Below are 16,517 nucleotides of genomic sequence, written 5' to 3'. Positions count from 1 at the left end.
CTCAACATCTTCTTCTCTACCATCCACTTCACAGGGTCCTCACCAACCCTGCACGCCACCTCCCTAACAGCTCCATCTACACCTCTGCCCACATTAAAACCACCAACAGTACCTGCATTTTAACAGCTGTCATCCCTTTCACACCAAAAAATCCCTCCCATAGAGGTTGGCCAACTTGAGACAGTGTATCTGCAGTGACAAAAACTCCCTTGCTCCGAATTCTGAGGATCTCACCTAGACCTTCACAGACAGGCAACCCCCCCCCCCCCCCCCCCCGACCTAGTCCGCAAATAGATCTTCCATACCCATTTCCCTCACACCCCCAATCCTCCGTGCATCCCCAAGAACTAGCCACAAAGGAGTGTCCCCTTTATCACTCAATACCATTCCGGACAGGAATAACTGAACCACATCCATTGCCAGGGCTTTGATTACCTATCATCATGCCCTGAAATCACTGACATCCTACCCGAGATACTTTGCATGTCCTTCGCCCAACCAATCTTCACAACATCCTAATCCATCCCTAAGTCACTCCCAATCCCGACCCCTTGCCGCAAGGATCATATCCCTGTGGAAGACCCTGATGCAAAACCTGCCCAATCCACCCACCCAGAACTTCCTATTCCAGTCCTGTCACAGGTTTATCCTATTCCACCAGGGGTCGAGCTACGTAACAGCTCTGCTGTGATCATTGCACAGCTTTTTATTTTGGTATGATTATCAGCCATCAAATTGTTGCCAAGAGCAAAGTAGACCACCCTGCGGTACAGCATGCAGCTGAACATAACACACTTGATTTCAATGGCTGCTTCACTACCCAAGCCATCTGGGTCCTTCCCTATACCACCAGCTTCACTAAACTGCACCGATGGGAGTTATCCTTACAGCACATTCTCCGCTCCAGTTATTATCCCGGATTCAACCTACAGTAATGTACTGTCCTCACACCATCTACCCAACATTTTCCACTCCCTCTGTCCTGTCACCTCCTCCCTATACTTGCCTCCCACCCTGTTTATTTGGAGCCCTCTGTCCAACGCATCCGCCTGTCTTTCCCTGCTCCTTTCCTTTCTTCCCCACCTCCCTGTCCCATACCTCCTGACCCTGTGCCTATAGGCAGTATAGTCCCTACACACTCGCACCAGATAGCATTCATTTCTACCCCATTCTGCACACTAACATCCCTTCCCCACCCCCTTCAGATTGTTGCTTGCATCCCACCTGATAGTTATATTCCGGACCAAGATGCTGGAGTTGGCAGTCATGTGTGCACGAGATGGGCTTGTGTGTGAACGACGAAGGCTGTGGCCGTACGTTTTAATTGTGCCTGCCTGCAACTTGATGTGTCTTCTTTATGGTAAGTAACAATCTGTCTTTTCCTACATTGTTGATATTCCTATCTAGAGTTTCCACTGTTCAAAATTTACTTCAGTGTGCTGAATTATACATTCGTCGTCATTCAAACTGCAACAACGAGAAAAGCAAACAAAATTTTACTTATTGTATGTATATAGTATAGTAGAAATAAAACATTAAATTTATAGGTGAATTAGGGGTATAAAGGATGCATTAAGTACCAGAGCTGCCACTACTGCCAGCAACCAAGCTCCAAACTGGTTGGCCATCGAGCTGGACTTAGCTTGGCTCATAGATATATGTACGCCACTCCACAATGATTCAACTCTGTGCCAGAGTTCAACAATCATAGTGGCTGGCATATTAGGGCATGCCAGGCTCTTGGTAAACCAGAACCAGATTATTTCAGTAAATGAGACCTGTGGAGAACGCGCTGGCTAAGGCAATTGTCAAACCAAGGTCAGACAGCGAGGGAACCTTATGACACAGATCTAAAGATAGATCACAGTTACCCATCATAACAAGCCAGAACGTAACGCAACATAGTATGCTACATTGAGAAATGATGCTTGTCTTCCATAAAGGACAGCAGTTGTAGCTACTTCGAGGAGGAAATGCCTGCTCGGAGGTCCAATTATTCCTTGGATCACCAGCCTGTCCAGTAGATACACAGATTTTCACAACACCACTATGATAACAATGAACACCATTATACTAACAAAGAACGCAAGTTGTCAGAAACAAAAATGAACTTTGGACAAATTACTTTTAGTCTGTACATAGAAAGTTAAAGGGGTTCATGTAATGTATGTCACTTATATGGTAAGGAAAAGAATGGAAGTACTCTAAGAGAAGTCAAAGAGAACAACCATTTCACAAAGGTAAAGAACATCATTATCACGCTGAAAGTTACACCCCATCATATTTTCATAACAACTGTCGGATCCCCGCTAATGCTAGCAGCAATACAGTAGAACAATACACTGCAACCTCAATCATTCACAATCCTGCTGCACTTGTATTCCAACAAATGTCGACAGAAATTTCTCCCTCTTTAATGAAGCAATACCATGTTCTCACAACCAACCAACATTCAAATGCGAATTTTGGGGTTATTTTTGGAAATCAGTGTCGACAATTTCCTTCCCTATCATCTCCCAATTTAAGATTGTGCTTTGTCGCTAACGATCTTGTAGTCAATGGGATGTTAATCTCTAACCTTCCCATGTTCCTCTTTTCTCTTTTGAGTGGGCCCTCTTCGAATTACTTGTGTTTTGCTGAGTATGATCCCTTGTTGTGGGCTTGGATACAAGAGGAAACCAGCATAGGCTACGCCATGTGTCATACATTAATGGCAACCCTTACTTTTCTGCTGTTAAGCTTTTCAATACAGGTTGGGTGTGTCTTGATGACACATGATAATGAACAACTTTACTAATACACTGCTCACATCAAGTTAGCTAAACAAGTCTTGAAATTATGCTGAAAATAACTAGAACAAAAAGAAGGGTGAAACAACAACATTCAGGAATAATGTCTTGCCCCATGAATATACAGATGGCCGTACCGTAGGTGCAACCACAACGGAGGGGTATCTGTTGAGAGGCCAGACAAACGTGTGATTTCTGAAGAGGGGCAGCAGCCTTTTCAGTAGTTGCAGGGGCAACAGTCTGGATGATTGACTGATATGGCCTTGTAACACTAACCAAAACGGCCTTGCTGTGCTGGTACTGCGAACGGCTGAAAGCAAGGGGAAACTACAGCCGTAATTTTTCCTGAGGGCATGCAGCTTTACTGTATGGTTAAATGATGATGGCATCCTCTTGGGTAAAATATTCCGGAGGTAAAATAGTCCCCCATTCGGATCTCCGGGTGGGGACTACTCAAGAGGACGTCGTTATCAGGAGAAAGAAAAAGCGTTCTACGGATCAGAGTGTGGAATGTCAGATCCCTTAACCGGGCAGGTAGGTTAGAAAATTTAAAAAGGGAAATGGATAGGTTAAAGTTAGATATAGTACGAATTAGTGAAGTTCAGTGGCAGGAGGAACAAGACTTTTGGTCAGGTGATTACAGGGTTATAAATACAAAATCAAATAGGGGTAACGCAGGAGTATGTTTAATAATGAATAAAAAAAATAGGAGTGCGGGTAAGCTACTACAAACAGCATAGTGAACGCATTATTGTGGCCAAGATTGTGTACAAAGCCCATGCCTACTACAGTAGTACAAGTTTATATGCCAACTAGCTCTGCAGATGATGAAGAAATTGATGAAATGTATGTTGAGATAAAAGAAATTATTCAGGTAGTGAAAGGATACGAAAATTTAATAGTCATGGGTGACTGGAATTGGAGAGTAGGAAAAGGGAGAGAAGGAAACATAGTGGGTGAACATGGATTGGGGGAGAGAAATGAAAGAGGAAGCCGCCTGGTAGAATTTTGCACAGAGCATAACTTAATCATGCTAACACTTGGTTCAAGAATCATGGAAGAAGATTGTATACATGGAAGCAGCCTAGAGATACTAGAAGGTGTCAGATAGATTACATAATGGTAAGGCAGAGATTTAGGAACCAGGTTTTAAATTGTAAGACATTTCCAGGGGCAGATGTGGACTCTGACCACAATCTATTGGTTATGAACTGCAGATTAAAACTGAAGAAACCGCAAAAAGGTGGGAATTCAAGGAGATGGGACCTGGATAAACTGAAAGAAATACAGTAGCAGAAGAATGGGTAACTCTGCGGGATGAAGTAGTGAAGGCAGCAGAGGATCAAGTAGGTAAAAACACAAAGGCTAGTAGAAATCCTTGGGTAACAGAAGAAATGAATTTAATTGATGAAAGGAGAAAATATAAAAATGCAGTAAATGAAGCAGGCAAGAAGGAATACAAACGTCTCAAAAATGAGATAGACAGGAAGTGCAAAATGGCTAAGCAGCGATGGCTAGAGGACAAATGTAAGGATGTAGAGGCTTGTCTCACCAGGGGTAAGATAGATACCGCCTACAGGAAAATTAAAGAGGCCTTTGGAGAAAAGAGAACTACTTGTATGAATATCAAGAGCTCAGATGGAAACCCAGTTCTAATCAAAGAAGGAAAAGCAGAAAGGTGGAAAGAGTATATAGAGGGTCTATACAAGGGCGATGTACTTGAGGACAATATTATGGAAATAGAAGAGGGTGTAGATGAAGATGAAATGGGAGATACGATACTGCATGAAGAGTTTGACAGAGCACTGAAAGACCTGAGTCGAAACAAGGCCCCAGGAGTAGACAACATTCCATTGGAACTACTGACAGTCTTGGGAGAGCCTGTCCTGACAAAACTCTACCATCTGGTGAGTAAGATGTATGAAACAGGCGAAATATCCTCAGCCTTCAAGAATATAATAATTCCAATCCCAAAGAAAGCAGGTGTTGACAGATGTCAAAATTACGGAACTATCAGTTTAATAAGGCACAGCTGCAAAATACTAACGCGTATTCTTTACAGGTGAATGGAAAAACTGGTAGAAGCCGACCACGGCGAAGATCAGTTTGGATTCCGCAGAAATGTCGGAACACGTGAGGCAATACTGACCCTACGACTTATCTTAGAAAATAGATTAAGGAAAGGCAAACCTACATTTCTAGCATTTGTAGACTTAGAGAAAGCTTTTGACAATGCTGACTGGAATACTCTCTTTCAAATTCTAAAGGTGGCAGGGGTAAAATACAGGGAGCGAAAGGCTATTTACAATTTGTACAGAAACCAAATGGCAGTTACAAGAGTCGAGGGGCATGAAAGGGAAGCAGCAGTTGGGGAGGGAGTGAGACAGGGTTGTAGCCTCTCCCCGATGTTATTCAATCTGTATATTGAGCAAGCAGCAAAGGAAACAAAAGAAAAATTCGGAGTAGGTATTAAAATCCATGGAGAAGAAATAAAAACTTTGAGGTTCGCCGATGATATTGTAATTCTGTCAGAGACAGCAAAGGACATGGAAGAGCAGTTGAATGGAATGGGCAGTGTCTTGAAAGGAGGATATAAGATGAAAATCAACAAAAGCAAAACAAGGATAATGGAATGCAGTCAAATTAAGTCAGGTGATGCTGAGGGAATTAGATTGGGAAATGAGACACTTAAAGTAGTAAAGGAGTTTTGCAATTTGGGGAGCAAAATAACTGATGATGGTCGAAGTAGAGAGGATATAAAATGTAGACTGGCAATGGCAAGGAAAGCTTTTCTGAAGAAGAGAAATTTGTTAACATTGAGTATAGATGTAAGTGTCAGGAAGTCGTTTCTGAAAGTATTTGTATGGAGTGTAGCCATGTATGGAAGTGAAATATGGACGATAAATGGTTTGGACAAGAAGAGAATAGAAGCTTTTCAAATGTGGTGCTACAGAAGAATGCTGAAGATTAGATGGGTAGATCATATAACTAATGAGGAGGTATTGAATAGAATTGGGGAGAAGAGGAGTTTGTGGCACAACTTGACAAGAAGAAGGGACCGGTTGGTAGGACATGTTCTGAGGCATCAAAGGATCACAAATTTAGCACTGGATGGCAGTGTGGAGGGTAAAAATCGTAGAGGGAGACCAAGAGATGAATACACTAAGCAGATTCAGAAGGATGTAAGTTGCAGTAAGTACAGGGAGATGAAGAAGTTTGCACAGGATAGAGTAGCATGGAGAGCTGCATCAAACCAGTCTCAGGACTGAAGACAACAACAACAACATGAATATAACTTCATTAACAATGGAGTGTTACCCGGATACAGGCAAACCCTGCATGGTACTCATAATACTGCCAATAAAACAACAGGTTTTTGAACAAGTAAACACCTGTACAGCAGCCACACAAACCAAGTTGGAACCTTGGTATAAAAAGCACACCATGAAAGTCTAATAGCAAACAAACTCATCTGAAAAAAGGGATGGGTACTACATTTGCCACAAACAAATATGTTTCCTATATTTGCCACAAGCTAACATGTGTGCAACAGTTTCTCCAAAGAAACAGTTTACTTGCAAAATTAAAATTTTGGTAGTTATATGTCTTGAATAGTTTTGAGCTCAGTGCTTTTGCTACCATCATATTAACCATTGAAGTATCTGATCGCATCTCACACACAGTTAAATGATAAAATTAAAAACATCACAGTAATAATGACTATATCACTGCATCCGCTCACCATTCAAGATAGTGAGTGTTCCTGAAATTTTGTAATGGTATATGGAGCAATTAAATGATTCAGTTCTTTCCGTTGTAAATTATGTGGACAATTCTCGCAATCTAAAAGTGCAAATTCTTTGAAGAGAAAGTTACTTTCAGAGAACAAAGTTTTTTTAGTGAAAGTAAACTATTACATCAAAATAACTGTTGACTCTCAACTACAGAGGGATAAAAAAACATCATAATTAAGTAAGAACACACGTACAAAAAAGGGTTTTGTATATGCAAACTTTCAGAGCCAGTGACTCCTTCGGGCGGAGGGGTTGAATGGGAAGGAAGAGGGGTGAAGGAAAAGGACTGGAGAGGTTTATGAAATTGGGTACAGTTTGGAAAAGTCACCCAGGACCCTGGATCAGGGGACACTTACCCGAAGGGATGGAAAGGAAAGACTGAGTGCTTGAAGGTGGAAGACAGGGTAATATGCAAGACAGAGATTACTGCTAAAACATTGTGCACAAGTTGATAAGAGTGAAAAGCTAAGTCACTATGTAATAAAGGTGGGAGGTCGTCATGATACTTTTTCAATTAGAGGCCAACATGTCCTATGGATACCCATTGTGTGTCTTTAACGTAATGGTTCCCATTGCCTTCTGCATCCTCATTGCTGATTCTTACGCCTTTAGAGGCAGTTTCTCACCCTAAGGACAAGAGAGTGCCTTGAACCTATGTCCACCCTCGATGACAAGGCCACTGGCAGAATGAGGGTTACTTCTTATGCCGGAAGTCTATGGCTGCCAATGCTGATTATTAATCAAAATTTAAGCAGCAGTGGGTTATGAATCCGGGACCAAGGACATTTTAATTATTAATCAAAGATGCTATCCCTAGGCTGATTACAGTGTCATTAAACTGTTCCCCCACCCCCCCAATATTGTTCATTGTACAGAGTGGTCTGTGCTCGAGTGCAAGTAGTGAAATAACTGAGAAAGAAAAAAGTAGCTCAAAGGCAATACAGTGATAATTATTTATCTTACCTTTTTTCTGGTGTGATGAGAAAACAAGCCAAATCCCCAAGTGTGTGTGTGTTTGTTTGTGTGGTGGGAGGGGGGACTGTTATGGTTCCCAGTAAACTGAAATGACATTTGTCAAAGAAACATTCCTCTCCATTAAGAAAAGATGTATTTGTTTCTCATCAGTTGTTGGAACAAAATAAAAACAAATGAAACTCCTGAATATTTCAGCATGTTTCGCCAAAAGTACAGGAAGCTAGCTTTAAGGTAACATTTACCGTAAAGGCCAAAAAACCACACACAATAGCAGAAAAGTCAATTATTCAAAATGACAGTCACAATCGCATTATTCATTTTGCCGCCAACCGGTTTCAACCCGCGATGGGGTTATCTTCAGGGCAATTTACACTATTTGGTCGCTCGCTCTGGAGTTACGAACCGTGCACAGGCAGGGTGACGACTCCAGCGAGCAACCAAATGGTGTAAATTGCCCTGAAGATGACCCCATCATGGGCTGAAACCGGTTGGCGGAAAAAAAAAATAGTGCGATTGTGACTGTCATTTTTAATAATTGTTTGTAAGTAAATTCATCACTGTTTATCTCCATATAACTATGTCGTAAAAAAAAAAAAAAGAGCAGATAAGTTGTTAATGTCCAATTTGAAGAAATGGTAAAAGTAGTTCTTGGTTCAGAACCTGCTACTGAAATTTCACAAATTCCTCTCCAGTGATATGGAAAACATTTTGAAGGAGAAAATAAAGATACATTTATTGTGATCGTTTCATAGCTTTGGTTACTGATAACAACTTGACACCAGCACCTACAAGCTTTAATTTGTACACTAAAAGCACTGAAGATGGTCATTATGTGTGAAGATGGTAATTATGTGATCGAAAATCAATTTTGCTGTCAATAAACCATCAAAATTACGGCCAACACTGACCTTCCTTCTAATTACATTAGAATTACTACTTACGTATCTTCTTTAGGTCATTCGTTGGTACTTGAAGATGCGATTATGTCAGAAAATTAGTAGTGATTAATAAATCATTTTGTCGCAGCTCTTCAACATTTGAAATGTATTATCACAGCTGCAGCCGCCCCTCATACCAAGTCATCTGTAGTCACAAAATCATTCTACTTTATTTTTCCCCAATTTTGACCTAATGGTTCAAATGGCTCTGAGCACTATGGGACTCAACTGCTGAGGTCATTAGTCCCCTAGAACTTAGAACTAGTTAAACCTAACTAACCTAAGGACATCACAAATATCCATGCCCGAGGCAGGATTCGAACCTGCGACCGTAGCGGTCTTGCGGTTCCAGACTGCAGCGCCTTTAACCGCATGGCCACTTCGGCCGGCAATTTTTTTTTTTTTTTTTTTTTTTTTTTTTTTTTTTTTTTTTTTGACCTAATGTATCACAAAAATGACACAGTCCTGAAATTTTGTGTTGAGCACAAAAGTTGTGCATCCAAACCAAATTATCTCCTTTGAATTACTATTAGCTTCATTTTTAAAAGCCTTAAATTTGACAAAGTGCCAATATGCTCACAAGATACTTTGCACCTCTTCTCAGCAAGACCTTGTAAAATTACAACTGTTTCGTATGCTTAGTTCAAATTTTGAACAGTTTCGTTTTTTTTCTATAGCGAACAGCAGTTCAAGATTTCACTCAGATTGCAGATGGTCAGGAACAATCCTATGTGCAATCAGAAAGTGTGTCACATTTGTTGTTTGCAAGTAAGCAGATATACTGTTACAGTGTATACCGGTAGAATGTTTAAGGAGCACTTTCCAAGATGCCTTTCGCCAAAAAATTCAATAACAAATTATGGTTCACACTACTACATAAAACAATTACATTTAGAAACTCTACATAATTAGCTGCAAATTAGTTGCTTTATGACTTATATTATACCTAAAGCACTTATCCATAGGACTATTACTTACCGAGGGAAGTGGTGGTGAACCAAGACGAGGTGCTTTGGAGACAGGTGATGCACAGCTTGTAGTAATTGTGACCCCAATTTTGCCCGACTCCTGGGACAGTACTTCTGCCTTTCGTTTTGTGCCAGTGTCACATCGAGGTGAAGTGGCAATTGCATCTTCCACAGTTGCAGCAGTGTTTGTCTCTACTGCATCCTGAACTGCAGGTGTGGGAATCGGAGTATGAGGACGTGTAGTCTTTACTTGGGCAATTACTGGTGGTTCGGACACTTCTCCGAGTTCACTGGCTGCTTCATTCAAATCTCCAGGAGTTACTGTTGGTTCGGGATCCACAGTGTCCACAGGTACAGGCCCTGAATATTGGGCAATACTAGTTAAATATTTGCTAATGCAATTAAGTCATCAAAATAGGAATATGGATATCTTTAGTACTTATTTAAGATAATGAGAGAGACAATACTGAGGCATAAAAGTGGCTAAGTCCAAACATTTTCTGTTCAATAAGGCCCACAGCTTTCACAACGAAAAAAATACGTGACTCACCACTTTAATCTAAGAACATAAAAGCTCTTGTCCAGCTTAAGACTAGATACAGTTCTACACCTACATCTATACTCTGCAAGACACTTCACAGTGCGTGGTGAACAGTACTTCTGACACAACTACCTGATTCCCCCTTCCCTGTTCCATTCATTAATGGCGCACAGGAAAAACTATTGTTGGTATACCTCTTAATTAGCTCTAATTTCTCGGATTTTTTCATTAGGGTCATTTTGTGAGAGTTTCAGTAGTGAACCAGTTCATGATGCACAATGTCTCTCTTACAGAGTCTGTCACTGGGGTTTGTTGAGCTCTGTAACGCTCTCACATTGACTAAATGACCCTGGGACGCAATGCATTGCTCTTTGTTCTATCTTCTATATCTCTTCTATTAGTCCAACCTGATAAGCATTGCAGAATGATGAGGAACACTCAACAACTGGCCAAACGTATTTTGATGCCACTTCTTTCAGGGATGAGTTACATTTCCTTAAAGATTCTTCATCTGAATCTCAGTCTAGCATATCTGTTATTCCTACTGATTAGTTTATTTGTACTTCCACATTTCATTGCTACAGACTGTTACTCTTAGATATTTTATGGAAGATGCATTTTGCAGCAAACTGTCATAATAGTGTAGTTCTACAGTAATGGAGTTTTTCTCCTATGTGTGTGCAATATGTTACATCTATTTACATTCAGGGTTAACTGCCAGTCTCTGCACCACTCATAAATCCTCTGCAGGTCCTTTTGCAAATTGCTGCAGTCTTCTGGCGTTGCTAAGCTCCTGCAGATAACAGCATCGTCTGTGTATAGCCTTATGAAGCTTCTGACGTTTTTTACTAGATCATTTATATATATCTTGTAAACAGCAACATTCCTTCCACACTTCCTCAGGGTAGTCCTGAAATTGTCTTTACATCTGTCAATTGAGGTCAATTAAGAATGTGTTGAGCTCTCTCTGCAAAGAAGTTTTGAATACAGTTGCGAATCTGGTTCAATAGTCGATAATCTCATTTTTTTTTTTTTCACTAAACAGCAGATCAGGACGGTGTCAAATGCCTTCTCGAAGTCTAGGAACATGACAACAACCAGAGTGGTGATGTCTTCAGCACTGCAGATCCCATGGAGGAACAGAGCGAGCTGAGTTTCTCAAGATCTCGGCTAGAGATATCCATGTTAATTTTTTGAGAGAGGATTTTTGTTCTCCAAAATCGTCATAAAAGCTTGTTCCATAACTCTGTAACAGACCGACATCAGCGATACAGGCCTACAGTTATGCGCAACTGTATTATGACCCTTCTTGATAATGGGAATAACCTGCACTTTTTCAGTCACTAGGTACCCTTCATTGCTCCAGTGATTTATGAGAAACTGCTGCTACTAGGGATAAAGTTCTTTCGCATAATCTCTGTACGATTTTACAGATACTTCATCTGGTCTTGATGCCTTTCCACTATCAAGTGATTATAGTTGCTTTCCTATTCTGTGATCACTTATCAAAATATCTGGCTTTCATGTTCATACAATGATTGAAGGCAGCAACCATATTATGATCTTCTGCAGTGAAACAATTGCATAAGATCAAATTTAGTATTTCAGTCTCTCTCTGTCATCTCCCATTTCGGTGTCAGTATGATTCATGAGTGACTGAAGAGATTATATAATCTGCTTACTGATTTTACATACGACAAAAAACTAACGGTTTTTGGTCAGATGGGATGGCACAATTTTACTTTTAAAGTCGTTGAACACTTCTCCCATTGTTTCCTTTATGCTCATTTTTGCTTCATTCAGCTTCTGTTTGTCAGATAGGTTTTGACTTCCCTGGAATCTGTGGTGAAGCTCTCTTTGTTTAGGAATCAGTTTTATATAGCACAGTTATTAAACCTAGTCTACGGCATACTGAACAATGCTTTTGGTTTTTTTCCATTTGTGTTTTATATCTTTGTCCTCAGCATCAAATATTTGATGTTGACTACTAAGATACTCAGCAATTTGTATCCTGTCACTCTTGCTCATCAAAAATACTTTCCTACATTTCATAACAATCCATGTAATACCCACATCATTGATGCAATCACTACCTTATGATCACTCTGGGTTAACTGATTCTATAAGTTCAGAGAGAAGGTCTAAGACTTTATCTTCACAAGTTGGTTCTCTCACTATCTGCTTGAAGCAATTTTTGGATTAGACATTCAGAATAATGCTACATGTAACCCTGTCTCTGGCACCATTTTTGGTCACATGACTCTCCTATCTTGTGTGGCAAGATGATGTCACCCCCTATTACAATAGCATGATCATCAGGAAACTTATTCACAAAATTCTGCAAGTTCTCCCTGGGCACGCAGTCTACAAAAGCATCCACTATCGTTTTTGATCTACTGACTTCACCAAGATTAATTGACATTCAGAAACCATAATAACCTTAGTAGATATTACAGAATTCTTTCCGGCAATAAATACACCACCACTTTTGGCATTTAACCTATCATTACAATGAATATTCTAATTTGAATTTAGAATTTTGCTTCCACTCACTTCCAGTCTCAACCAACCTTCTGTTCCTGACACTGTCTGTGCATTATAACTTTCTATAAGAGATTCTAATACAGGGATCCTTCGTAGGATGCCCCAACAGTTTATTAATATCACATTAAACTTTTCTACATCCAATATGCGAGGACGAACATTTTCTGAGAACACTGTGGCTGGTGCATCTTCGATTTTCGCTGGCAATTCGTCTCTGATCACAAGGGGCAAAGGGAGGTTCACCAGAGGACTACGATTGACTCTTGGTATGATGCTACAATTCTAACTTTTTTTATTATTATTTATCCCTCTTAGAGCAGAAACAAAACCATACAACAATTCAGTACAATGACCCAAAAACCAGCATTTCTACCATTTTACACTTTCCTTCCCTAAAATAATATTGTGCAGATCTGTTTCGGTTTTTGCAAAACAGGTACATCCCAAATTACTGCACAGGGCATAACTCTCCCAAAAAATAAAATTTTAGAGTTCTGCTGGTGACAGTACTGTTATTCACCAAATGACTAGCATTAGCAATTTGAGCATTACCTTTCTCAACATTTACCAAAACAATCCCAAAAGACAAACTCTATTTCATTTTATGACTGTTAGAATGATTATATGTTATTCATATCTTAAGAAAATCCAGTTGACAATTGTATAAGTTATTATACATTATGAAGACAAAATGTGATTCTCTAGTTACAGAAATCTGTATTGACAGATTCTGTACCAATAATCAGAAAAACTACCCAGATTTTTAACCCTGTATGTCACCAAATATCGTTACATCTGTAATTCTTCATACTAACAATGCAATGTCAATTTAGAGTGTACTTCTGTTACGACATCACACAACTGATACTTTATGTCGAATATCATGCAGACTGACTTCACAATGGGATAGTATTGCAACTACTTCAGCAACATAATCCATGTTCTCATTGGTTTATAGGTGTTTATAGGTGTTTACAGGTGTTACACAAAAAGGTACGGCCAAACTTTCAGGAAACATTCCTCACACACAAATAAAGAAAAGATGTTATGTGGACATGTGTCCGGAAACGCTTAATTTCCAAGTTAGAGCTCATTTTAGTTTCGTCAGTATGTACTGTACTTCCTCAATTCACCGCCAGTTGGCCCAACTGAAGGAAGGTAATGGTGACTTCGGTGCTTGTGTTGACATGCGACTCATTGCTCTACAGTACTAGCATCAAGCACACCAGTACGTAACATCAACAGGTTAGTGTTCATCACAAACATGGTTTTGCAGTCAGTGCAATGTTTACAAATGTGGAGTTGGCAGATGCCCATTTGATGTATGGATTAGCACGGGGCAATAGCCGTGGCGCGGTACATTTGTATCGAGACAGATTTCCAGAACGAAGGTGTCCCGACAGGAAGACGTTCGAAGCAATTGATTGGCGTCTTAGGGAGCACGGAACATTCCAGCCTATGACTCGCGACTCAGGAAGACCTAGAACGACGAGGACACCTGCAATGGACGAGGCAATTCTTCGTGCAGTTGACGATAACCCTAATGTCAGCGTCACAGAAGTTGCTGCTGTACAAGGTAACGCTGACCACGCCACTGTATGGAGAGTGTTACGGGAGAACCAGTTGTTTCCATACTATGTACAGCGTGTGCAGGCACTATCAGCAGCTGATTGGCCTCACGGGTACACTTCCGCGAATGGTTCATCCAACAATGTGTCAATCCTCATTTCAGTGCAAATGTTCTCTTTACGGATGAGGCTTCATTCCAACGTGATCAAATTGTAAATTTTCACAATCAACATGTGTGGGCTGACGAGAATCCGCACGCAGTTGTGCAATCACGTCATCAACAGATTTTCTGTGAACGTTTGGGCAGGAATTGTTGGTGATGTCTTTATTGGGCCCCATATTCTTCCACCTACGCTCAATGGAGCACGTTATCATGATTTCATACGGGATACTCTACCTGTGCTGCTAGAACATGTGCCTTTACAAGTACAACACAACACGTGGTTCATGCACAATGGAGCTCCTGCACATTTCAGTCGAAGTGTTCGTACGCTTCTCAACAACAGACTCGGTGACCGATGGATTGGTAGAGGCGGACCAATTCCATGGCCTCCACGCTCTCCTGACCTCAACCCTCTTGACTTTCATTTATGGGGGCATTTGAAAGCTCTTGTCTACGCAACCCCGGTACCAAATGTAGAGACTCTTCGTGCTCGTATTGTGGACGGCTGTGATACAATACGCCATTCTCCAGGGCTGCATCAGAGCATCAGGGATTACATGCGACGAAGGGTGGATGCATGTATCCTCGCTAACAGAGGACATTTTGATCATTTCCTGTAACAAAGTGTTTGAAGTCACGCTGGTACGTTCTGTTGCTGTGTGTTTCCATTCCATGATTAATGTGATTTGCAGAGAAGTAATAAAATGAGCTCTAACATGGAAAGTAAGTGTTTCCGGACACATGTCCACATAACATATTTTCTTTCTTTGTGTGTGAGGAATGTTTCCTGAAAGTTTGGCCGTACCTTTTTGTAACACCCTGTATAAGGTAACCAAATTGACAACCAGGGCAGACCCTCCAATAGTACCATATGAAATTCATTCTTTCAGTATTATTCCAAAGGATCTATATCAATATTAAAATGGCTGAGTGGCCACGCGGAACATTAACTCAACTGCTCCTCATTCTTGGATCCCAAGTACCAATCGCAACCAGCTCTTCTGCAGAGATTGTCACGCTTTTAAGACAAAATCTTAGGCAGCTGCAAGGGTGTCTGTTCCCCATGTAAGCGACGGCCAGAATAATTCCTGGCAGTAGCTCTAAAATGCCTTTGGGAGAGGTGACACCACTGTAATCAAAGCTCCTGAATAAGGTTCAGAGTAGCCAACCCTGAAGTCTTTCAGCTTTCGCCCCTGGTATATCACAGACAATGATAAACACTGACGCAGATGTCACTACCCCAGCGAGTATCCAGTCTCCCGTCACCAAGAGTGGCGCACTGAGGTCTTCGGATTCTGGGGAGCTCGACGTCATCATGCAGGGAAAGTCAGAGTTCCCGAAAATCACCACCTGATTGAGACCCAAAACTATCACACACTTTGGAACTATCAATATTCAAACCCGATGTACAACCGGAAAACTCAAGCAATTGACTGATATCCAGAATAAACGCAAAATTTCAACAATGGCTGTCCAAGAAACCAGATTCACTGATGATACAGCTTTTGAGTCAGAAGGTTATAAAATAATTAAAGGGAAGCCGGCGTCTAAGAACACACATGGCTCCAGCGTTTTTGGAACAGCCTTTTTAATAAGACGTGATATGATGGATTCTGTCATAGGATTCACATCAGCTAGCAAATGCATCTCTGTGTTATCCCTAAGATGCGGCAACAAGGGATACTCTATTGTAAATGCACATGCTCCAGTTAATGATGAAAACAAGAACCCTGAAAAGGTCCGAAGTTTCTGGCAGATGCTAGAAGATGGGATCAGTAAGATCCCTGATCACCATGTCAAAATACTGGTAGGTGACTTTGACGCTCAACTGGGAAAAGAACAACAGTACCAAGACATACTGGGGCCTTAGACAACACATAGACGAACAAATGCTAACGGCAAACACTTAATTGAACTGTGTAGGTTGTATCAGTTGAAGATCATATCTACAGTATTCCCCAGAAAGGCAAGATACCAGACCACTTGGCAGTCACCAAACGCTACTATTAGATCATTTCAAATCGATCATGTTGGAATCAGTGTACAGAGCAGGAAAGAGATCACGAATGTCAGAGTACACAAAGGTTGGAATGTTGATTCTGACCATTTCTTCACGCAAATAAAGACCAGAATACTACCCAATCGAAAGGTACCTCCTACCACAATCCCACCAAGGAATGATCCCCAATTCTTTACAGAGAATAAAGAACGCTTTACAATGGACATCATGCAAAAA

The 16,517-nt window shown here is 40.8% G+C and overlaps 1 protein-coding gene across 2 annotated transcripts in view; it reads right to left on the bottom strand.

The window, feature by feature from the left end:
* Window positions 1–16,517, bottom strand: part of LOC126183756 (polycomb group protein Pc-like) — a 71,781-nt gene that overhangs the window by 17,708 nt on the left and 37,556 nt on the right. For both annotated transcript variants that reach the window (XM_049925986.1, XM_049925995.1), the window contains one exon: window positions 9,475–9,824. In XM_049925986.1, the coding sequence (XP_049781943.1) occupies window positions 9,475–9,824 (350 nt within the window). The remainder of the gene's footprint in view (window positions 1–9,474; window positions 9,825–16,517) is intronic.

Source organism: Schistocerca cancellata, chromosome 1 (genome assembly GCF_023864275.1).
Source record: "Schistocerca cancellata isolate TAMUIC-IGC-003103 chromosome 1, iqSchCanc2.1, whole genome shotgun sequence".
NCBI lineage: Eukaryota > Metazoa > Arthropoda > Insecta > Orthoptera > Acrididae > Schistocerca > Schistocerca cancellata.
The sequence above is the reverse complement of the archived record's forward strand: the minus strand, read 5'-3'. Positions and strand labels throughout refer to the sequence as shown.